We start from the raw sequence: 25,969 nt of genomic DNA, 5'->3' as shown, positions 1-25,969 counted from the left end.
CTTCCCCCCCTCCCCACCTCTTCCCCCCTCCCCACCTCTTCCCCCCCTCCCCACCTCTTCCCCCCTCCCCACCTCTTCCCCCCCTCCCCACCTCTTCCCCCCTCCCACCTCTTCCCCCCTCCCCACCTCTTCCCCCCCTCCCCACCTCTTCCCCCCCTCCCCACCCTCTTCCCCCCTCCCCACCTCTTCCCCCCCTCCCCACCTCTTCCCCCCCTCCCCACCTCTTCCCCCCTCCCACCTCTTCCCCCCTCCCCACCTCTTCCCCCCCTCCACCTCTTTCCCCCCCCACTCTTTCCCCCCCCCCCCACTCTTTTCCCCCCCCCCCACCTCTTTTCCCCCCCCACCTCTTTCCCCCCACCTCCCTACCAGCTCCCCCTCTAGGAAATTAGGGAATTGTAGAATCCTCCCAAAAATAGAAATAAAGGGCCCAAGTTTCCACACGCGCCTAGAACGGCGCAGTCCCGACCTGAACGCCCGTTTTTTGCGCCACAAAGTGCGCCTAAAAAAAATCCTACGTATCTCCACCTCCCTGCAGGTCCTCTGGCCCTCGGCGCAGCGCAGCACGAGCTGTAGGGGGCGGAGCCAGGTCCCTGCGCTGAAAACAGTGCCGGGACCTCTGCACATGTGCGCTACAGTGGGCACGCAAGTGCAGTAGCTCCAGGCACCGAACTGTGTGGGAGGGGCCCGAAGCACGCAGCCCCTCGCCCTGGCTTAATGGCCTCACTGGGGCTGCGTGAATAAGGCTCCTCCCACGGCCAGCTCCTGCTCCCCCCCCCTGACCAGACCCGACACCTGCTCTCTTTCTCCCCCCCCCCCCCCCCAGCCTCCGGACCAGACCCGACACCCGCCTCCCCCCCCCCCCCCCCCCCCAAGACTGGACCCGACCCGCGCTCCTGTTCCCACTCCGCCCGCCCCCCCCCCAGACTGGACCCGACCCGCGCTCCTGTTCCCGCTCCCCGTCCCGACCCGACACGCGCTCCTGTTCCCACTCCGCCCCCCCCCCGACTGGACCCGACCCAACCCGCGCTCCTGTTCCCGCTCCCCGCCCCCCCGACTGGACCCGACCCGACCCGCGCTCCTGTTCCCACTCCGCCCCTCCCCCCCCCCCCCCCCCCCCCCCTGACTGGACCCGACCCAACCCACGCTCCTGTTCCCGCTCCCCGCCCCCCCGACTGGACCCGTCCCGACCCGACCCGCGCTCCTGTTCCCGCCCCCCCGACTGGACCCGACCCGCGCTCCTGTTCCCGCTCCCCGCCCCTCCGACTGGTCCCGCTCCCGGACTGGATCCGACCTGACCTCCCTCCCTCCCTCCCTCCCTCCCTCCCTCCCTCCCTCCCTCCCTCCCTCCCTCCCTCCCTCCCTCCCTCCCTCCCTTTCCTCCCGACCCGACCCGACCCAACGCCACCTACCTGTAAATCTGGTGCTGGGACCAGGCCCTGCCCGAAGTCTCTGCCCGGCCCGTTCAGCCTTCGGTCCCGAAAGGCCTGCCTGAAGCACTTTCACACAGGTAGGAAGATGGTTTATTTAATCTTTTCTTTGCTTATAAATGTTTATTCAGGTTGGATTTATTTGTATAAGTATAAATAAGGATTTATTATAGAATTTAATGACTTCCCTTCCCTCCCCCCCCCCAACCTCGTTCTGGACGCCTAATTTGTAACCTGCGCCTGATTTTTTAATGTGTAGAACAGGTTTTTTCAGTTCTACAAAAATCTTCACTTGCTCCATTCTACTTTAGTTTGGAGTACGTTTTCACTTTGGAAAGTTTCAAATCAGGCTTCAGTGGCCGGACACGCCCCCTTTTGAAGAAAAAATTCTGTTCCAAAGTAGAACTGTTCTACCTGACTAGAACTGCAGAAAAAAAATGTGGAGAATTGTATTTCTAAGATTGTCCGTTCTCCACCAGTTGCTCCTAAAAATCAGGCGCGAATCATGTGGAAACTTGGGCCCTTTAAAGTGTCACGTGCTAATAAAATCAGCTACATTAACTGGATCTTTTGAAGAGAACAATCAAAGAGAGAATTTGACACAATTCTAAAAGCTTAATATATTTTTCATTCCTAGTTTACCTGGGTTATTGGGACCTCTTCAACTTACAATGTCTGATATATCTTCTGAACTAAGTAGTCTTGTGAAAACTTTCAGGTAAGTGATTCAACTTACAAACAGTTTGTTTATTTAATGAATTAATTTTTATATATATATTATATATATATTTTGTGTGTGTGTCACATCAAGCACTACTCCAGGATTATTGTCTCAGCTTCTTTTCTTCACTACCATCTGTTTCCTTAAATTTCTCTCCTCACCTGCCACCTCCACCCTCACCTCCAACAACAGTATGGAACGAGTTCATGGGCTTCTTTCTCACTTGAGACTGAAGCGATCATCTTCGACCCTTAGCACAAAATCCTTGTCGTCAATTCAATTCCCTCCATGGCCACTGCCACAGGGTAACTAGACCATTTGCAACCTCAGTGTCCTATTTGACCTCAAGCTGAGTTTCCTACCCCATATCCTCACCATCACAAAAGACCGCCTACTTCCACCTCCCTGCATCGCCCATCTCCACCCCTGTCTCAGCATATCTGCTTCAAAAATACTATCCATGCATTTCCCACCTCCAGACTCCATTACCAATGCTCTCCTGACAAGCCTCCCATCCTCCATTGTCCATAAACTTCAACTCTTTAAAAACTTCTGCTGCTCATGTCATATCCTGCACCAAGTTCCGCTCACCCATCAGCCCTGTGCTCGCTGCCTACATTGGCTCCTGGTCCCCCACTAATTTAAAATTCTTATCCTCGTGCTCAAATCCCTTCATGCCATCGCCCTTCTCTATATCTGTAACCTCCAGCTCTATCATCCATTGTGAATTCTGTATTCCTCCAACTCTGGCCTCTCGTGCATTCCTCCATCCCACAATTGGTGGTAATTCCTTCAGCCATATAGACCGTATTTCTTCCCTAAAGCTCTCTGCCTCTCTACCTCCTTAAACTTTAAAATGATCCTTAAAACCCAACTCTGACCAAGCATTTAGTCACCCCTTCAATAATCTTGGAGATCTCAGCAGGTCAGGCAGTATCTGTGGAGAGGAAACAGAGTTAACATTTCGGGTCTGTGACGCAGGGTCATCGACCTGAAACTTTAACTCTGCTTCCTTTCCACAGATGCTGCCTGACCTGCTGAGATTTATAATATTTTATGTTTTTATTCCAGATTCCAGCATCTGCAGTATTTTGCTTTTGTTTCCATCAATAATCTTTTTTGTACCTGTCTATTTTTGTCTGATTATGCTTCTATGTAGCACTTTGGGATGTTTTTGCTACATCAAAGGTGCTGTTATTGCAAGTTGCCAGGGGTGTAAGAATTACAAAAATAATTATTAATTCACCTTAAGGAACAAATTCTGTGTCTAAAGTTAAAACTGTTAAATTTCTATTTGTTACAAAATTATTTGATGCATTTCATTGAGCTCACTATTGGGGAAGATGTCTTGGCTTAATTACGAGAATTACCCATTGCAGCATCTAATTGTTTCCACCGCTCCTTCAGCAAGACCATTCCAAGTGTTGATCGCTTTCTGTGTGAAAAATAACTTGTCATACCAGTCCATTTTCTCTTGGGTGATGAAAATAGAAAATGTGGTTTGTAGTTCAAGCAAGTTTAATGAATTGACATGAAGCCATGTCAATCTGTTGTGTATATTAACGTGCTTTTTTAGTTTAATTATCCAGTTCCCTAGCTTGTATACACTTCGCATTGTAACTAGTGCATTATTAATCCTATTTTTTGCTTCTAAATTCAAGCCTACATGCATTTATTTATGAGTAAATTAACAGCTCACCATCTTCATGATTTCCAAAGTAGTTTACCAAGTTCTTTAAGGAATCGTACACCACTAGCTCATTGTATTTTTAGAACAACATAGTTCATTTGAACTAGTGTTCAACCGAATATTTTTTAAAGTAAAATAATTACCAGTAATGACATTTCTCTTCAAAAAATAGCATTTGTCCTTTTTGATAGAAAATAATTTCCGTGGCTTGATATACTTAGTAAAGGGAAAATATAAAAACACCACCAAATAGATTCAGCAACAGCAATTTTCTTCTTCACTGCTTTGGGAAGAAGCACACACAGTTCAACTTCTTTCAGTTAACAGTTGTGCAGCTGAGAAATGGACTGGAGATACCCTGGAGACCCCTGTACAGCAACGTATCTTCATGAAAAATCTCCAGGTGCCTGTTCGCAGTTTTTCTTAACAACGGCTATGTTGAATTATTCTCCAGAGTTAGCAGAGATCGAGGGCTGGGGATGGAGAGTGGGAATAGTACAGAATTTGATTTCAATTAAGTCACTAATATTGCTTTGGATTTTATCAAATTTAGTTTATGATTAGGAGTCGAGGGATAGAAGGTAGGATTCAAGTGTTGGATGTAAATTCAATGAAGGATAACTATACCATCAGCAGTGGAGCAAAGAGGTTAAAATACTTAGTCAAGATTGCCAAAATCTTCCTAATCTAACTTGTGTATCAAAACTTGCCTTCATTATTTGTAAAAATGCAACTAACTTGTGAAATTTAAGTTTTCTAAGTGTTTAACTTGATCATTACAACTAGTGATGCAAGTCAACTTGCAAGGTCATAGAATCATTGAAATTATAGCACAGATGGAAGCTATTTTGTCCATTGTTCCTGTGCAATACTAGCTCTTGAACTGGAGCTATCCACTTTTAATCCCATTTCCTTGTTCTTTACCCATATCCCTTTTATATTCTTTCTTTATGAAGTAGTTTAAAGCTATGGTGAAGTGCCAAAAATCAGTTCTCTATGTATTCATAGAGTCATTAATTTCCCATGACTTTTGACGGGAGTGGGTAAGTGGAAGAAATGAATGGAGAGGAAGGCAACTGACATAGGCTTGGGGTGATTTTGTGCGGACTCTTGCCACCTTCCTCTGGGGTGGGGTCAGCGAAGAGCACATGGAAGTGGCATGTTGGCCTTCATAGCGAGGGGATTTGAATACAGGGGCAGGGAGGTGTTGCTACAGTTGTACAGGGCCTTGGTGAGGCCACACCTGGAGTATTGTGTACAGTTTTGGTCTCCTAACTTGAGGAAGGACATTCTTGCTATTGAGGGAGTGCAGCGAAGGTTCACCAGACTGATTCCCGGGATGGCGGGACTGACCTATCAAGAAAGATTGGATCAATTGGGATTGTATTCACTGGAGTTCAGAAGAATGAGAGGGGACCTCATAGAAACGTTTAAAATTCTGACGGGTTTAGACAGGTTAGATGCAGAAAGAATGTTCCCAATGTTGGGGAAGTCCAGAACCAGGGGTCACAGTCTGAGGATAAGGGGTAAGCCATTTAGGACCGAGATGAGGAGAAACTTCTTCACCCAGAGAGTGGTGAACCTGTGGAATTCTCTACCACAGAAAGTAGTTGAGGCCAATTCACTAAATATATTCAAAAGGGAGTTAGATGAAGTCCTTACTACTCGGGGGATCAAGGGTTATGGCGAGAAAGCAGGAAGGGGGTACTGAAGTTTCATGTTCAGCCATGAACTCATTGAATGGCGGTGCAGGCTAGAAGGGCTGAATGGCCTGCTCCTGCACCTATTTTCTATGTTTCTATGAAGACAGCAGTGCATCAGAGGAAGGGGAGAATGCATGGGATCAGCGGGTAATTCAAAGCGACAGGTGGTGACAAGGAAAGAGGGTAGTGAGAAGAGAAATGGATTTAGAGCCTGTATGGCTGAGTCGTGGACCATACACAGTAGACACCTCAAATCGCTGGAGAAATACCACCAACGATGTCTCGGCAATGTCCTGTAAATCCCCTGGGAGGATAGACGAACCGACGTTGGTGTTCGCGATCAGGCCAACATCCCCAGCATCGAAGCACTGACCACACTCCACCAGCTCCGTTGGGCAGGCCACGTTGTTTGCATGCCCGACAGAAAACTCCCAAAGCAAGCATTCTACTTGGAACTCCTACACGGAAGCGAGCCCCAGGTGGGCAGAGGAAACGTTTCAAAGACACCCTCAAAGCCTCCGATAAAGTGTAACATCCCCACTGACACCTGGGAGTCTCTGGTCAAAGACCACCCTGAGTGGAGGAAGAGCTTCCGGAAGGGCGCTGAGCACCTCGAGTCTCATCGCCAAGAGCATGCAGAAAACAAGCGCAAGACAGCGGAAGGAGCGTGCGGCAAACAAGACTCCCCACCCACCCTTTCCTCTAACGACTGTCTGTCCCACCTGTGACAGAGACTGTATTTCCCGTATTGGACTGTTCTTGAGCGGAAGCAAGTCTTCCTCGATTTCAAGGGACTGCCTATGATGATGATGGATATAGAATCGCACCCACCCCCATCAACAACCACTTGCATTTATATAGCACCTTTGACATAGTAAAACATCCCAAAACGCTTCACAGGAGCGTTATCAAACAAAATTTGACACCGAGCCACATCAGGAGATATTGGGGTAAATGACCAAAAGCTTGGTCAAAGAGGTAATTTTTAAGGATCGTCTTAAAGGAGGAAAGAGCGGTGGAGAGGTTTAGGGAGGGAATTTCAGAGCTTATCGCCTCCTGGATGCGCAAGAGGCCAGAATTGGAGGAGTACAGATATCTTGTAGGGTGGAGGAGGTTAGAGATTGGGCGAGGTGAGGCCATGGAGGGATTTAAAAACAAGGATGAGACTTTTAAAATTGAGGCGTTGCTCAATTGGAAGCCAATATCGGTCAGTGAGCACGGGTAATGGGTGAATGGGACTTGCCGTGAGTTAGGATAGGGGCAGCAGAGTTTTGGATGAGCATAGGTTTATGGAGGGTGGAAGATGAGAGGTTGGCCAGGAGTGCGTTGGAATAGTCAAATCTATAGATAACAAAGGCATAGATGTTTTCAGCAGCAGGTGAGCTGAGGCAGGGCGGAGTTAGACGATGTTACAGAGGTGGAAGTAGGCGGTCTTAGTGATGGAGCGGATATGTGGTCGTAAGCTCCTCTCGGGGTCAGATATGACACCAAGGTTGCAAACAATGTTCCTGTTCAGCTGTGTGGCTGTGCAACGGTCTGGAGCTCCTGCGCAGGCCGCTTGCTGCCTTTTTAAATGGCAAAAACTGCACAATAATTTGAATGGGCCACGCAGCTCGTTAAAGGGGCCGTGCACCCAGAAAAACGAATTAGCGGGAAAATTGGTTGCGAACTGTCTGGTTCTGCCTCAGACAGTTGCCAGGGAGAGGGATGGAGTTGGTAGCAAAAGAATGGAGTTTGTGGCGGGGGCCGAAGACTATAGCTTTAGTCTTCCCAATATTTAGTTGGAGGAAATTTCTGCTCATCCAGTACTAGATGTTGGACAAGCAGTGTGACAATTTAGAGACCGTGGCGGGGTCGAGAAAGGTGGTGGTGAGGTAGAGCTGGGTGTTGTCACTGTACATGTGGAACCTGGCCGTCGAGGAGCAGCATGTAGGAGTGGGCCACGGATAAATCCTTGGTTGACTCCAGAGGTAACGGTGCGGGAGCAAGAAGAGAAGCCATTGCAGATAATTCTCCGGCTACGACTAGATAGATAAAAATGGAACCAGGCGAATGCAGTCCCACCCAGCTGGACAAAGAAGAGATGGTGTGGTCAACAGTGTCGAGGTGTAAATCTGTGGAATTCGCTGCCTCAGTGCTGTGGAAGCTGGGAAATTGAATGGATTTAAGACAGAGATAGACAGTTTCTTAACTGATAAGGGGTTATGGGAAGCTGGCAGAGAAGTGGACCTGAGTCCATGATCGGATCAGCCATGATCGTATTAATTGGCGGAGCAGGCTCGAGGGGCCGTATGGCCTACTCCTGCTCCTATTTCTGATGTTTTTAAAGGCTGCAGACAGGACGAGGCATGATCGTTTACTACGATCACAATCACATAGGATGTAATTTGCGACTTTGATGGGAGCTGTTTCGGTATTGTGGCAGGGATGGAAACGATTGGAGGAATTCAGATATGGAATTCCAGGCAAAATGGGCATGGATTTTGGAGATGGCAGCAAGTTCAAGGACTTTGGAGAGGAAAGGGAGGTTGGAGATGGGGCAGTAGTTTGCAAGGACGGTCAAGGGTTTTTTTTGAGAGGAGGGATGACAGCAGGTTTGAAGGATAGGGGGACAATACATGGGAGAGAACTGTTAACAATATCAGCTACCATGGGGGCCAGAAATGGAAGTTGGGTGATCAGCAATTTAGTGGTAATAGGGTCGAGGGAGCAGGAGGTGGGTCTCATGGACAAGATGAACTCTGAGAGGGCATTAGGAGAGGCAGGAGGAAAAACTAGAGAAAGATACGAGTTCAGGGCTAGGGCAGGGGGGCAACCTTAGAGAAAGTTTAGCCCGGTGTGTTAGGAGTAGGGAGGGAAGTGGCAGAGGCCACTGAACGGGTGGTCTCTTGCTAAGACACACCACCACCCACTTAAAAGGAAAGAACAGAAAAAACAGGAGGAGAGGAGTGAGAATGAGCAAAAAGAGATATGCAGAGAGATACATAGAAACATAGAAACATAGAAAATAGGTGCAGGAGCAGGCCATTCAGCCCTTCTAGCCTGCACCGCCATTCAATGAGTTCATGGCTGAACATGAAACTTCAGTACCCCCTTCCTGCTTTCTCGCCATAACCCTTGATCCCCCGAGTAGTAAGGACTTCATCTAACTCCCTTTTGAATATATTTAGTGAATTGGCCTCAACTACTTTCTGTGGTAGAGAATTCCACAGGTTCACCACTCTCTGGGTGAAGAAGTTTCTCCTCATCTCGGTCCTAAATGGCTTACCCCTTATCCTCAGACTGTGACCCCTGGTTCTGGACTTCCCCAATATTGGGAACATTCTTCCTGCATCTAACCTGTCTAAACCCGTCAGAATTTTAAACGTTTCTATGAGGTCCCCTCTCATTCTTCTGAACTCCAGTGAATACAAGCCCAGTTGATCCAGTCTTTCTTGATAGGTCAGTCCCGCCATCCCGGGAATCAGTCTGGTGAATCTTCGCTGCACTCCCTCAATAGCAAGAATGTCCTTCCTCAAGTTAGGAGACCAAAACTGTACACAATACTCCAGGTGTGGCCTCACCAAGGCCCTGTACAACTGTAGCAACACCTCCCTGCCCCTGTATTCAAATCCCCTTGCTATGAAGGCCAACATGCCATTTGCTTTCTTAACCGCCTGCTGTACCTGCATGCCAACCTTCAATGACTGATGTACCATGACACCCAGGTCTCGTTGCACCTTCCCTTTTCCTAATCTGTCACCATTCAGATAATAGTCTGTCTCTCTGTTTTTACCACCAAAGTGGATAACCTCACATTTATCCACATTATACTTCATCTGCCATGCATTTGCCCACTCACCTAACCTATCCAAGTCACTCTGCAGCCTAATAGCATCCTCCTCGCAGCTCACACTGCCACCCAACTTAGTGTCATCCGCAAATTTGGAGATACTGCATTTAATCCCCTCGTCTAAATCATTAATGTACAATGTAAACAGCTGGGGCCCCAGCACAGAACCTTGCGGCACCCCACTAGTCACTGCCTGCCATTCTGAAAAGTACCCGTTTACTCCTACTCTTTGCTTCCTGTCTGGCAACCAGTTCTCAATCCACGTCAGCACACTACCCCCAATCCCATGTGCTTTAACTCTGCACATTAATCTCTTGTGTGGGACCTTGTCGAAAGTTTTCTGAAAGTCCAAATATACCACATCAACTGGTTCTCCTTTGTCCACTTTACTGGAAACATCCTCAAAAAATTCCAGAAGATTTGTCAAGCATGATTTCCCTTTCACAAATCCATGCTGACTTGGACCTATCATGTCACCATTTTCCAGATGCACTGCTATGACATCCTTAATAATTGATTCCATCATTTTACCCACTACTGAGGTCAGGCTGACCGGTCTATAATTCCCTGTTTTCTCTCTTCCTCCTTTTTTAAAAAGTGGGGTTACATTGGCTACCCTCCACTCCATAGGAACTGATCCAGAGTCAATGGAATGTTGGAAAATGACTGTCAATGCATCCGCTATTTCCAAGGCCACCTCCTTAAGTACTCTGGGATGCAGTCCATCAGGCCCTGGGGATTTATCGGCCTTCAATCCCATCAATTTCCCCAACACAATTTCCCGACTAATAAAGATTTCCCTCAGTTCCCCCTCCTTACTAGACCCTCTGACCCCTTTTATATCCGGAAGGTTGTTTGTATCCTCAGTGAATACCGAACCAAAGTACTTGTTAAATTGGTCTGCCATTTCTTTGTTCCCCGTTATGACTTCCCCTGATTCTGACTGCAGGGGACCTACGTTTGTCTTTACTAACCTTTTTCTCTTTACATACCTATAGAAACTTTTGCAATCCACCTTAATGTTCCCTGCAAGCTTCTTCTCGTACTCCATTTTCCCTGCCCTAATCAAACCCTTTGTCCTCCTCTGCTGAGTTCTAAATTTCTCCCAGTCCCCAGGTTCACTGCTATTTCTGGCCAATTTGTATGCCACTTCCTTGGCTTTAATACTATCCCTGATTTCCCTAGATAGCCACGGTTGAGCCACCTTCCCTTTTTTATTTTTACGCCAGACAGGAATGTACAATTGTTGTAATTCATCCATGCGGTCTCTAAATGTCTGCCATTGCCCATCCACAGTCAACTCCCTAAGTATCATTCGCCAATCTATCCTAGCCAATTCACGCCTCATACCTTCAAAGTTACCCTTCTTTAAGTTCTGGACCATGGTCTCTGAATTTACTGTTTCATTCTCCATGCTAATGCAGAATTCCACCATATTATGGTCACTCTTCCCCAAGGGGCCTCGCACAATGAGATTGCTAATTAATCCTCTCTCATTACACAACACCCAGTCTAAGATGGCCTCCTCCCTAGTTGGTTCCTCAACATATTGGTCTAGAAAACCATCCCTTATGCACTCCAGGAAATCCTCCTCCACCGTATTGCTTCCAGTTTGGCTAGCCCAATCTATGTGCATATTAAAGTCACCCATTATAACTGCTACACCTTTATTGCATGCACCCCTAATTTCCTGTTTGATAGAACAGAAGCAATGAGCAGAGAAATGCCAATACAAAGACGACGTAAGAAAAACATCATATAATTTGACCACTCCACAGGAGATCCATGCACACACAGGAGTATATTTTATATTTGCATATAGTATGCACTTCCTGTCTGTAACACTGTCAGCGTGGCTCAGTTGGTAGCACTCTCGCCTGAGTCAGAAGATTGTGGGTTCAAGTCCCACTCCAGAGATTTGAGCACAAAAATCTAGGCTGACACTCCAGTGAAGTGCTGAGGGAGTGCTGCACTCAGAGGTGGCGTCCTTTGAATGAGATGTTAAACCGAGGCTCTGTCGATGCTTTCAGGTGTACGTAAAAGATCCCATGTCACTATTTTGAAGAAGATCCTGGTGTCCTGGCCAATATTTATCCCTCAATCAACATCACTAAAACAGATTATCTCGTCATTATCACATTGCTGTTTGAGAGCGCTTACTTCATTAGCTGTTACGTGCTTGAGACGTCCTGAATTCGTAAAATGTGCTATATAAATACAAGTCTTCCTTTTTCTTTTTCTTGTAATGTTTTCCCGTCGTTTTTAAACGTGTTGTTTTTAACCAAATTTATTGGTTTAAAAAAAATAAAGACTTGCATTTCTATAGCGCCTTTCACAACTTCTGGATGTCCCAAGACTCCCAAATGTGTTTTACAGCCTACGATGTGCTTTTGAAGTGTAGTCACTGTTGTAATATTCTATTTACCTCTAGCTCATTATTCCCTCATGATCTCTCTTCCTCCCAACTCCAAAATGCTGGAGGCCTGTGAACAATGTGCCTTAGTTGGATTTTTCCTCCTTTCCAGGCCATGACTAGTGAAAGTTTGGGTGAGCATCCCAGCATATTCACTGAGGGAAGAGAAGCCAGCTGATGGTCAGAGATAAAATGTACACTTTCTTGGCTCATAGCTGGGAACTTAGGGTCTCACTGGCACCAACAACAGTAGCTAAAGGGCCTAGGAGAGTTCAGCTCACGTTCTTCTCGAGCTCCGTCAATATAACCAGGTCCTCTATCCCTTCCTCGCTCCCTCCTTCAACATTAGATGATGGTCTAAGAGCATTGGCTGCCCCAATGCTCTTAGACCATCATCATCATCATAGGCGGTCCCTCGTATCGAGGATGACTTGCTTCCACGCCAAAAAGGGATGAGTTCACAGGTGTTTTAATGAAGGACCTAATATTCCAGGTCCGGAACTACATGTTTGAAGAGTGGAGGATGCCTGTGCGTGAATTTTTTTAACGTGGTGGCCGATGCCCACCAGCCACCACACGGGCTTGACAGAGCTAGGTCTTGGTCCAGTGGCAAGGATTACCCAAGGTGACTGGAGACCAGCTCTGCTGCACGGACCTAGTGTGCACACACATTGCAGTCTGGGATAGTAGAGAGGGAATCGTACACTGAAATCCATGTTAGGAAAAATGTACAGAACACCTCACTCAATGGGTCAATATGTTACCGATGTATTTAATGGCAATTCGGTCCACGCCACATAGGACCATGAGGATATCACCTTACCAGGCAATGACTGGGAGGTTGATGAGGACTCCAGGTTATCTGACTTCGACAGGTATTACCCCCCCCCTCGCGCAACAACCATGTAACCACTCGTGGTTGAAGCGCACAGTAGAGCATATTAATGAAGTCCATATGGCCCGTGATGCTACAGCTGGTTGCTCTGGTACTGGTGAATGACAAAAAGGTTTTTGTTTGGAGAAACTTCACGACACAAACCCACTGGCAAACTGTGGCAGAAACTTTTTTAAAGCTCCTTTTAAAAGAAAGTTTTTTTTTTAAAGATTTGTTGTGCTGGACTGTAATGTGTATATTATGAAGCAGATGACAAATTTGTTATCCATAACAACCGTGCGACTGTTTTTATAGTGCTGTAAGTGCAATCCAGTTTTCATTGATTTGTTAGCTTCTTCCAAAAATTGGTACAACAATTAAAACGGATAAAAGAATAAAACGGTTAAATGAATAAAATTACTTGGCACAATCATTATTCATTTAACGGTTTTGAACTGTACAAAACGCGGGACAGATGGTCTGACTTCTGAGTGACATTAACAACCTTTCAATTTAAAAATAGAGAAAGCCAGGCTTGTGACTAGCAACCAGAAGAGCAATTAAACTCTGACATCACCCAGTGCTTACTTAACAATTAGAATTTGTTGCTTTAAAAGGATAGTTTTACCTTCGCAATAGAATACTATTTTACATTACATGATATAACGTGGTCCTAATCAGTGTATCCTCTGACTTACCATGAACAATATCATGGGCGATCTGGTCATATATTAAGGGCTAGACTTTCGGCACATCACCCATATAAGTGCTGAAATGCAGGCTATCGCCCATATTTGCTAAAAAGTGGAAACTAGCGCCCAATTATCGCCCATTTATCGCCAGCCCAACTTTCGGCACACATGAATGTGCTGCATCGCCTGGCCTAAGTTTAAAAAAATAAATATGACGTCGTCCTCGTGCAAGGCCAAGAATAGTGCTGAAAATGGAAACTTGTGCCCGATTATTGCCGACCGCAACTTTCAGCATTTCGCTCACACTTGCCGAAATGATCGCTGGCCAAAAAAGTCGCTGAAAAAAGCTGCACTCACCTGACCTTAAGTCGGCACTACTCAGCAGTACTCCACACGATGGGCACCTTTTTGAAACTCGGAAGATCTGTACTGAAAGGCTGCTTCAAGTGCTTGTGAGGAGAATCAATTTGAGAGTGATTTTAAGGGCCGTTTTGACTCTTGCCAGTCATCTAATCATTTGTATCTGTTGAGGACAAATTAAGGGCATTTATAGTGATGGGGCCTGTAATTACTCAACCAGTATTGGTACTAATCACATGCTGCAGAATAGAGATGGGAGAAGGTATATTGAAGAGCATTATGTGCCCAATTAAAGAGATGGCAGACTGCTGCTGTGGAGGAGACATTACACCCAATGCATTTACAGGGATAAGCAATAATACCTGAACTTGTCCAATAACGCATGTGTTAGGAGGCTGCGCTTCCGAAAGGACGTCATCAGTGAGATATGCCAGCTAATTAAGGGAGATCTGCAGCCTACCAGCACCATCAGGGGCGCGCTCTGCTAGGTGAGGTTAAGGTTACTGCGGCACTCTCCTACGCATCGGGCTCCTTTCAGGCGTCAGCTGGCGACATTTCCGGTATCTCTCAGCACGCCACACATTGCTCCATTCGACAGGTGACTGAAGCCCTTTACGCATGCAGGATGGACTTTATAAGCTTCCCTGTGACCAGGGAGGCGCAGACTGAGGGCTTTGGGTTTCTCGCAAATAACAAACTTCCCCAAAGTGCAGGGAGCAATAGACTGTGCGCACATCGCCCTACGAGCATCTTTTCAGAACCAAAAGGGATTGCACTCCCTGAATGTGCAGCTCGTTGTTGACCACAAGCAAATAATCATGGCAGTAAATGCAAATTTTCCATGATGCGCACATCTTGCGTGAGCAGTTTCTGACCTGTTTAAGAGTCAGCCACAAGATCACGGTTGGATGCTGGGGGATAAAGGATATGGCCTCGCCAGCTGGCTCATGGCCCTGTGCGTAAGCCCCAGACGGAAGCCGAGAAGCACTACAATGAAAGCCATATAGCTACATGCAATGTCGTCGAAAAGACAATTGGAGTACTTAAGCAGCACTTCAGAAGCCTGGACCACTCTAGGCACCCTACAATACCATCCTGAGCAGGTCGCTGAGTTCATTGTGGTGTGCTGCATGTTGCATAATCTAGCTATGAGGAGAGGACAACAATTGACAGATGGGACCGCCAGTCCACCTCGGGAGAGGGGGAGGTGAAAGAGGAGGATGGCAAGGACCTCTGGGAGGACAGTCAGCCTGGCGATGAACACATGCCTCTCTTTTCCCCCCCACCCCCCCCCCCCCCCCCCGCAAGACTGGAAAATCCCTGTGGTAGTTACATAGCTGCAAAACTCTTGCGTCAGCAGCTCAGAAATGAACGCTTTGCATGAATTTACATTGATGAAAGTTACAGTTGCGTTACATTTCATCCTTGCCTTGCCCGGCCATGGCCATTGTTTCCAACCATATCTTCCGTGGCCCCCCAACCTGCGAAAGAACAGCTCCGCAGGTCGGGCTATAAAAGAGCTGGAGCGGCATACCACTTCAACCTCCAGTGCACGCTGCTCCAAGGATTTTGAGGTGGGCGACTGGGTGACATCATCAAAACCCCGGTCGCCGTTTTGGAATGTGGGCAGGAACATCGGCAGGGCCCAGGTACAGAGGAGTAGGAAGGTCGGGGCGAAGGAGTGGCAAGTGTTTGTGGCGGAAGTACGACAGATGAGGGTACGGCGCATAAGAACATAAGAATTAGGAACAGGAGTAGGCCATCTAGCCCGCCATTCAATAAGATCATGGCTGATCTGGCCGTGGACTCAGCTCCACTTACCCGCCCGCTCCCCATAACCCTTAATTCCCTTATTGGTTAAAAATCTATCTATCTGTGACTTGAATACATTCAATGAGCTAGCCTCAACTGCTTCCTTGGGCAGAAAATTCCACAGATTCACAACCCTCTGGGAGAAGAAATTCCTTCTCAACTCGGTTTTAAATTGGCTCCCCCTTATTTTGAGGCTGTGCCCCCTAGTTCTAGTTCTAGTCTCCCGACCAGTGGAAACAACCTCTCTGCCTCTATCTTGTCTATCCTTTTCATTATTTTAAATGTTTCTATAAGATCACTCCTCATCCTTCTGAACTCCAACGAGTAAAGACCCAGTCTACTCAATCTATCATCATAAGGTAACCCCCTCATCTCCAGAATCAGCCTAGTGAATCGTCTCTGTACCCCCTCCAAAGCTAGTATATCCTTCCTTAAGTAAGATGACCAAAACTGCATGCAGTACTCCAGGTGAGGCCTCACCAATAGCCTATACAGTTGCAGAAGGACCTCCCTGCTTTTGTACTCCATCCCTCTCGCAATGAAGGCCAACATTCCATTCGCCTTCCTGATTACCTGCTGCACCTGCAAACTAACTTTTTGGGATTCATGCACAAGGACCCCCAGGTCCCTCTGCACCGCAGCATGTTGTAATTTCTCTCAATTCAAATAATAATCCCTTTTACTGTTTTTTTTTTTCCCAAGGTGGATGACCTCACACTTTCCGACATTGTATTCCATCTGCCAAACCTTAGCCCATTCGCTTAACCTATCTAAATCTCTTTGCAGCCTCTCTGTGTCCTCCACACAACCCGCTTTCCCACTAATCTTTGTGTCATCTGCAAATTTTGTTACATTACACTCTGTCCCCTCTTCCAGGTCATCTATGTATATTGTAAACAGTTGTGGTCCCAGCACCGATCCCTGTGGCACACCACTAACCACCGATTTCCAACCCAAAAAGGACCCATTTATCCCGACTCTCTGCTTTCTGTTAGCCAGCCAATTCTCGATCCATGCTAATACATTTCCACTGACCCTGCGTACCTTTATCTTCTGCAGTAACCTTTTGTGTGGCACCTTATCGAATGCCTTTTGAACATCTAAATACACCACATCCATCGGTACACCTCTATCCACCATGCTCATTATATCCTCAAAGAATTCCAGTAAATTAGTTAAACATGATTTCCCCTTCATGAATCCATGCTGCATCTGCTATTCCTATCTAGATGTCCCGCTATTTCTTCCTTAATAGTTTCAAGCATTTTCTCCACTACAGATGTTAAACTAACCGGCCTATAGTTACCCACCTTTTGTCTGCCCCCTTTTTTTAAACAGAGGCATTACATTAGTTGCTTTCCAATCCGCTGGTACCTCCCCAGAGTCCAGAGAATTTTGGTAGATTATAACGAATGCATCTGCTATAACTTCCGCCATCTCTTTTAATACCCTGGGATGCATTTCATCAGGACCAGGGGACTTGTCTACCTTGAGTCCCATTAGCCTGTCCAGCACTACCCCACCTAGTGATAGTGATTGTCTCCAGGTCCTCCCTTCCCACATTCCTGTGACCAGCAATTTCTGGCATGGTTTCTGTGTCTTCCACTGTGAAGACCAAAGCAAAATAATTGTTAAAGGTCTCAGCCATTTCCACATTTCCCATTATTAAATCCCCCTTCTCATCTTCTAAGGGACCAACATTTACTTTAGTCACACTTTTCCATTTTATATATCTGTAAAAGCTTTTACCATCCGTTTTTGTGTTTTGCGCAAGTTTACTTTCGTAATCTATCTTTCCTTTCTTTATTGCTTTCTTAGTCATTCTTTGCTGTCGTTTAAAATTTTCCCAATCTTCTATTTTTCCACTAACCTTGGCCACCTTATACGCATTGGTTTTTAATTTGATACTCTCCTTAATTTCCTTGGTTATCCACGGCTGATTATCCCTTCTCTTACTGCCCTTTTTCACTGGAATATATTTTTGTTGAGCACTATGAAAGAGCTCCTTAAAAGTCCTCCACTATTCCTCAATTGTGCCACGGTTTAGTCTGTGTTTCCAGTCTACTTTAGCCAACTCTGTCCTCATCCCACTGTAGTCCCCTTTGTTTAAGCATAGTACGCTCGTTTGAGACACTACTTCCTCACCCTCAATCTGTATTCCAAATTCAACCATACTGTGATCACTCATTCCTAGAGGATCTTTTACCTGGAGATCGTTTATTATTCCTGTCTCATTACACAGGACCAGATCTAAGATAGCTTGCTCCCTTGTAGGTTCTGTAACATACTGTTCTAAGAAACAATCCCATATGCATTCTATGAATTTCTCCTCCAGGCTACCCCGTGCGATTTGATTTGACCAATCGACATGTAGTTAAAATCCCCCATGATTACTGCCATTCCTTTTTCACATGCCTCCATTATTCCCTTGATTATTGCCCGCCCCACCGTGAAGTTATTATTTGGGGGCCTACAAACTATGCCCACCAGTGACTTTTTTCCCCTTACTATCTCTAATCTCCACCCACAATGATTCAACATTTTGTTCATTAGAGCCAATATCATCTCTCACAACTGCCCTGATATCATCCTTTATTAACAGAGCTACCCCACCTCCTTTCCCCCCTTGTCTATCTTTCCGAATCATCAGATACCCCTGTATGTTTAATTCCCAGTCTTGGCCACCCTGCAACCACGTTTCTGTAATGGCCACCAAATCATACCCATTTGTAATGATTTGTGCCGTCAACTCATTTACTTTATTTCGAATGCTGCGTGCGTTTAGGTCGAGTGTCTTAATACTAGTTCTTAAACCATGATTTTTAGTTTTGACCCCTCTTGCAGCCCCTTTACATTCAGTGGCCCTTTTTGTTTTTTCTCTGCCCTCCACTTTTACTCATCTCCTTTCTGTCTTTTGCTTTTGTCTCCTTTTTGTTTCCCTCTGTCTCCCTACATTGGTTCCTATCCCCCTGCCATATTAGTTTAACTCCTCCCCAACAGCACTAGCAAACACTCCCCCTAGGACATTGGTTCCGGTCCTGCCTAGGTGCAGACCGTCTGGTTTGTACTGGTCCCACCTCCTCCAGAACCGGTTCCAATGCCCCAGGAATTTGAATCCCTCCCTGCTGCACCACTGCTCAAGCCACGTATTCATCGGAGCTATCCTGCGATTCCTACTCTGACTAGCATGTGGCACTGGTAGCAATCCTGAGATTACTACCCCGGGCCCTCAGCGCCCAGAAGAGCCGAGGGCCCGGGGCAGCACGGGCTAGCCCACACTGCGATATGTGTGCGCTCTAGGTCCGTGCAGCAGAGCAGGCCTCCAGTTGTCTTGGTTAACCCTTGCCACTGGACCAAGACCTAGCTCTGTCAAGCCCGTGTGGTGGCTGGTGTGCAACGGTCACCACACGCTTTTTAAAAATAAAAAAAAAAAATCCACGCACAGGCATCTTTCACCCCCTCAATTGGAGTTCAGGACTGGAACATCGGGTCCTTCATCGAAACACCTGTGAACTTGTGGAAGCAAGTCATCCTCGTTTGAGGGACCGCCGATGATGACCTTCCGTTATTAGAAGACACTTCAGGACAATTGTAAGGTTAAATAAAAATGTTTAATAATTAAATACAAATTTGAAAATTTTTACAACAAACATATATAACGCCCCCAACCTCGAACATTCAACAATATTTTTAACACAACAATACATAACACCCTCTCCCACCATCCCCAACAGTGAACATTTAACAAAAATGTATTTTTAACCAGAACTGATATACAACAGTCCCCCTCCCTACCTGCGGCCACGCTTCTCTCCTGAACCTTGACACCCACCCCCCCCCCCCCCCCACGTAGTAAGCCCCCGTTTAACTCCCCGAGTAATGGGACCAGGCTGTCTTGCAGTCGGGGACCTTGAGTCCTGCTGCTTGGGGGGTGGGGAGGCGGAGGGTGATGTCGGCAGAATCTCCTCAGTGGCTGGAGGAGAAGACGTTTCTGAAGAAATGTTCTTCCTCCTGACTCACATCTGTCATGGTACTTGGTGGGACGGCACCTTGGGATGCAGTGCCGTCTCCTGCCACTATCGCAAGCCGCAAGGCATGGACGGCGTTGGCCGTTTGCCTCATTGCCACAACTATCCATTCTATGCCCTCCGATATTTGTGCGGACATTGTGGCAATGTTTCCGGTCAACCCACCAATCGCCTGGAGGACCTTTGTCGACACTCGCCCTTGACACTGCTACCATGTCCTCGTTAGCAGCGCGTGCCTACCTCACCGACTCAACCTCCATGGGGCATGGGCATTGTATGCCTTGGAGTCGCTTGGCCCCGCTACTTCATCTGTCGATGAAGACGTGGCCGGAGGTACCACAGATGACAAGTGGTGGTCATCCTCCTCCTCCTCAGCAGTCTCCTCCTCTGGACCTGTGGCAATGATCACCTGGAGCGGCAAAGGCGTTCGTGCAGGGGCCTCCCTTTGCGCCTCAGTTGCTGCAAAACATAATTGAGGTTATTAGAAGCGAAGGGTAGACATGAGAATGCTTGTGCTGCGCTGGCATATGTATGAGGAGCAACACTACTACAATAAATGTGAACGAGAGACTTTGCATATGATTAAATCATATGGTTGTACATCTATGGAATTTTCTGCCCCAGAGAACTGTGGAGGCTAGGTCATTGAATATATTTAAGGCGGGGATAGACAGATTTTTGAGCGATAAGGGAGTAAAGGGTTATGGGGAGCGGGCAGGGAAGTGGAGCTGAGTCCATGATCAGATCAGGCTCCTGCTTCTATCTATTATATTATGTTAACCTGAGAGTAGTACAGAAGCTGCATGCATAGCATGACCATCATTCATATAATGAAATACCGTTAAATTACCACTGGTTTTACCACTGCTTTACACATTACTCACGAGGCGCAACAACGGGATCTGCACCACCACGGGTGGCATAATGATTCTGGCTGCCCACTAGTGCTGCAGCCGTTCCTCTAAGTCAGTCAGCGGCTGTATTTCAGTAGGGCCTCCTCCGGTGTGCCTCTGCTCCGCCCGATTCTTCAATGTCTTCCTCTGCAAATGTGACCAGAGCATGGCATAAGCAAATTGACTCGGTACTATTACGGAAATACAACCGATTCTAACATTATAAGCTAATACGGTTTGTATCCACAGTGGATGCATGGTTATAACATCTACGTTCAGAGAAAATATTTAATAAGATCGTGTTTAGGAACTAATACTTGACACCAAACATCTCGTGTACAATCTCCAGGAAGAGCCCCATCCACAGGCCGTTGCAGTTGGCACTTGAGGGGAGGTTGGTGGTTTATTTGACTCGATGGAGGTCTCCCGGGGGGGAAATCAGGACTGCTGGTGAGCTCAGCAATGACAGGAGTGTAATGGGAGGGGGCACAGTGTCCATGGGCTGTGCTCGGAGACCTCCGTGTGGCCGGAGCTAATGTCCGAAAGTGTCCCAGGGCAGACAGTGAGCCTGGGCAGCTCTCCTCCAGCGCAGGCTGGGTCACAGTGTGAGTGACAGCAGCCGGAGAGACTGACACAGTCTGGGTAAAGGTGACCGGACCCCTCAGTGCACAGTCGTGCCCCATTCACCAACTTAACCCAAAAGGAGACCGTGCCCAAATTAGACTTAAAGGGCGCAGTTTCCAACCCCAGTCCAAATCATCAGGAAAGCTATGCAAGATTACCTAGCTTCATTACAATCCGGCAGATTTACATAGTCAGTGGATCATTATAATTTAAAATCTATTTAATACTTACTCTTGCGGAAGCAACCAGGCTGTGTTCCACCTCTTGCAGCACTAGTCGGACTCATGCCTATCGTGGCGACAGACGGCACAATATCGGCGATTTGGCCCCATATTTTTTGAGGTGGAGGTTTCCCACCGAGTGTCAACCTCATTCACTAACTCATCATTCACCTCATCCGAGAAGGCTTTTGCCTTCCTCCTCCCTGCAGACTCTCTCCCAAGTCCTCCTGGGACATCTCCATAATTTTTAACTATCACTCCTTCACAATAATCTTTTATCTTTTAGCACTCTCACAATCTTTATCACTCCTTCACAATCTCAAAAGCTCTTCTCTCTCTCCCTCCCTTTGTCTTCTGAGCATGCGCAGATGACTCCTAACCTCCCGACTCGTGGGGAAAGTTCTTTGCGTTAAAAAAGCGCATGCGCAGAACAGCCATTGTTATGGACGCCAGCTTTGCACGACTGAACACGTCGCTAAGGCCCATTTCACATCGCTAAGACTATTTCCCAAAATAAAACGCCGAAACTAGCGGTCAAAAAAATGGACGATATTCCAGCGATCCTGAAAAATGAAAAATCACTAAGGCCGGAAATATCGCCCATTTTTGGGGCGTGCATGCAGGTATCACACTTTTTGTTATAGGTCTGACACAATTTTAAAACTGAGATTCTTGGTTGCAGTCTGGAACTAACTCTCATTCCAATCTCCAACTTTCCTAACCAAACAACAATTGAACTCTGAATCACCTAAGCAATGATTAAGCTTTATAGTCATAATGGGCACAGCTATGCCTTACCAACAGGAAAATCTGTTATGCATTAAGTCTTTAAAAACATCATCTGACTTGCCATGAGCAATGCCATGAGAGATCTGCTAAAATTATATAATGTACAAGCAGATTCAATAATAACTCACATGGGAATTGGATAAATACTTGAAGGGAAAACATGGCCAGGGCTTTGGGGATAGAGCAGGTGAGTGGGACTGAAAAAAAACTATCCAATTTAAAAAGCTGGCACAGGCACAATGGGCCAAATGGCTGCCTCCTGTGCTGCATCATTATGAGTGTGTTGTCATATTTTTCTGAAGATTAGAAAACGTGTTTTAGAACACTATATTGCTTCATTTCATGAGTTTCAAAATATTTATTAAAAGGCAACTAATGAAAGTTAAGTTTACAGTATTGGGGTGGAAATTTGGCCGTGCCTCATTTGGTACTTTTAGCGCCTTGAAAAAGTTTGTGCCTCCTGCCCGCGAGTTAGTCCGAATCGATCAAGGAGCTGATGGGCGATAAATCAGCCATGGCACGCCAGAGCTGGGGGGCCCATAACGAAAGTTGGGTTGGTAAATGTGGCGGATCCATTGTGTTTGCGTGGATCTCCGAATCAGATTCCGGGAAAAGCCGAGTCTTAAAGACGCGGCATAATAATGCACCCATTAAAGTTTTAAAAATCACTTGTTTTCAACCTGCACTGTTGGATCTGTCTGCCGCTGCAAACTCGGAGGCTCACGCACCGTGCTCTGTGTAAACGTTGCATTGACCGTGACCTCCGAGGGAAGCGCTTCCTCTTCCCTTTAAGTAGCCACCAGTTAACAACTGCAAGCCTGTACCGACTGTATTTCCAGACATTGTTCTTGGTGGCCGCTAAACGAGGCGGCCGCACTGAATTTACCGACCGGGGAGCAAGCGTGGGCATTGCACCAGGACTGACGTCCAGATCGCACCGATCGTCAGCAGCCAGGTGCTACTGGTTTGCGCCCCCGGTGAGTGTCTCATGAATTTTCGGTCAGGGCGCTAAAATTTGCGCTCCCGGTTGGTAACCGCTTATGCTCCCATTAACGCCCGCCTCTGGCCACTAACTGAGGTGTCAGACAACCGAAAATCCAGCCGTTTTTCCTCCATGTTTTTCCTCATGTTGCACAATCATCTTAAACAGACAGTTAAAGTGATAGGTAATGGAATTTTGTGATGGCCTTCTACTTACTACAAGGCGCTCAGCTGCTGTCATCCCATTAAGCACAGACTAATGCTTTTGTCTCTTGATGGCCTTCACTTTCCCTGCAGAAATGTTGTCCTTTTTCTTCAGGTGACAACTTTAAAACTGTTGCAGTTAACCATAGTAGAAGTCTAGAATTAATGGACCACTGTTGCTGATGATTTTGTACTTGTCTCTGCACTGAAAGCTTTGTTCATCTGAGGATCTGGCCCTGAGGTGCAGCTTGCTTTAAAAGTGACTGACCTTTGTCTGCTCCTGCATACATAAATGTGCCACACCTGTAGGTTGTATGCTTTTAGCCCTCCTTTTAAAACAGCCACAATAAGATGATTGCACTATGACCGATGGTTGCTCTGGGACTGGTGACTGAGCAAAAGGTTTTTGTTTGGAGAAGCTTGACTGCATAGTCATTGAACAGCCTGGTAATATTAATGCACCAACAGATCTATGTGGGTGTACTTGAGCAAGTCAACCAACTCCTCACACTGCTTGGTTTGTAAACTACTTCTTGTATTGGGTGTTAAGTTGCTGCCAATCAATATAAAAAGAGGTTCAGTTAATTGACACAGATAACGGTATCCCTTAGTTTATATCGGAGAATGATGGTTCCCCATGCTATAATCAATAATGGATCCTTGTAGAGCACAGGAAAAAGATGCTTTCACTGGTATTTTGCACAGTTACCCCAGGTGAATTTAGCTGTCTCTTCCATTGTATCTCATGGCAGATTAGCTGTGATGTTACATTTGAACAGCCTGTCAAGCTGATTCCATCATCCATCTGGCTTGATGTTTACCAGTAGAGTCTCAGCATAGGCCTGGGACCAACTGCTCATTTTGATTTAGAGATTTCAGACAAAAATATTAAAACTAATGCAAAAAAAAACTAATTATTTATTGTCTCCTCTTTAGGCCTTAATCTACATTGAAATCTAGTTGTTTGTATCTCTAAATAACACATTGCCCATGTTTATTTCCTATTAATCAACTGCTGAATCTTTCTTCGTAATCCTCCAGTTATTACTCTAGAATAGTTAATCATTCAATGTTAACATCATGCATCAATAATACTGAGGACTGGTTCAGCATCCACACTGAGGCAATGTCATCAAAGAGACCCAAAACTGAATAAAGTATTCCATAAATTTTGCATTTAAAAGTTTGTTAAAGGGTGTAACTTAATTTTGGCATTTAGATCACTTTCACTCTAAATGTTTGACATCCTTTAAACCTTGATCAGATTTCTGCCTTTTATTGAATCCCAAATATTCAGTAATTTCTGTGCTAATTTCTTAAATTGTTAAAGAATGTTTTAATTATTTCTGTGGTACACAGGATGAAAGTCCATTGGATGAAAATCTTTCTCCTTTCAATAGCAGCCATCAAGTTTGTTAGTTGGTATGAGAGCTGTCTATGATTTTGTAGTCTGAGTAGTAATAGGATGTGCTGATATGGGAAATGCAGAAATACTTTGGGTAGCGGATGAATTTCTGATGAATTAAGCCAAATTGGTGGAGTGTAGAGGGAGCATTTCCTTGAAGGTGACTCATGTTACAGCTGAGCTAGGAGTGATGGCAATGGGTGTAGATTGCTTATTTCCACCTATTAGCATCCACAATGCCACCAGTATGTGGTGATAATATGTGCTAAGAACTTAATCCACATGACTCTATTTTCCCATCATGGAGTGCTTGAGAGAGAGCAGTAAATGTCCCTGAAATCTGGACTGGTACAAACAGTGTTGTGGCCCTCCTAAAGAGAATGTAGAAGGAAAAAAAAAATTTAGGTATGATTTCCCTCTCTGAATACACACTACTCCCTCTCCGTTTCCCATCTGTGTCTCCATTCTCGTATTATTTTAAGCAAGGGTGGTAGATGTCAGGTTGTTGGTGAGTGATGGGATCTGACCAGGTGCTCGGTTGGTGGGGAAAGCTTTTGGGCTACGCAGGAGGCTTTTGGGGTGGGGGTGGGAGGGGGCACGCGGGGAAGAAATGTCTGTCAAGTACTGTAAGCCAGCTTTTCATAGAATCATAGAAATTTACAGCATGGAAGGATGCCATTTTGGCCCATCGTGTCTGCGCCGGACGACCAAGAGCTATCCAGCCTAATCCCAATTTACAGCTCTTGGTCCGTAGCGCTGTAGGTTATGGCACTTTAAGTGCACATCCAAATATCTTTTAAATATGGTGAGGGTTTCTGCCTCTACCACCCTTTCAGGCAGTGAGTTCCAGACCTCCACCACCATCTGGGTGAATACATTTCCCCTCATATCTCCTCTAAACCGCCTCCCAATTACTTTAAATCTATGCCCACTGGTTGTTGACCCCTCTACCAAGGGAAACGGGTCCTCCTATCCACTCTATCCAGGTCCCTCATTATTTTATACACCTCAATCAGGTCTCCCATTGGCCTCCTCTGTTCCAAAGAAAACAGACCTGCATCTCCAATCTTTCCTCATAGCCAAAATTCTCCAGTCCAGGCAACATTGTTGTAAATCTCCTCTCCGCCTTTTCCAGTGCAATCACATATTTCCTGTGGTGCGGTGACCAGAACTGCACACAGTACTCTAGCTGTGGCCTAACCAGTGTTTTATACAGTTCAAGCATAACCTCCTTGCTCTTGTATTCTATGCCTCGACTTATAAAGGCAAGTATTCCGTATTCCTTCTTAACCACCTTATC

At 46.2% G+C, this 25,969-nt stretch overlaps 1 protein-coding gene across 1 annotated transcript in view; it reads left to right on the top strand.

The window, feature by feature from the left end:
* Positions 1–2,070: 2,070 nt before the first annotated feature.
* Positions 2,071–25,969, top strand: part of LOC139268030 (putative RNA polymerase II subunit B1 CTD phosphatase rpap2) — a 105,395-nt gene continuing 81,496 nt past the window's right edge. The window contains exon 1 of the mRNA XM_070886008.1: positions 2,071–2,145. Within this exon, the coding sequence (XP_070742109.1) occupies positions 2,099–2,145 (47 nt within the window). The 5' untranslated portion in view covers positions 2,071–2,098. The remainder of the gene's footprint in view (positions 2,146–25,969) is intronic.

This window comes from Pristiophorus japonicus, chromosome 8 (assembly GCF_044704955.1).
Source record: "Pristiophorus japonicus isolate sPriJap1 chromosome 8, sPriJap1.hap1, whole genome shotgun sequence".
NCBI classification, from domain to species: domain Eukaryota; kingdom Metazoa; phylum Chordata; class Chondrichthyes; family Pristiophoridae; genus Pristiophorus; species Pristiophorus japonicus.
This window is presented reverse-complemented; position numbering and strand designations above follow the sequence as displayed.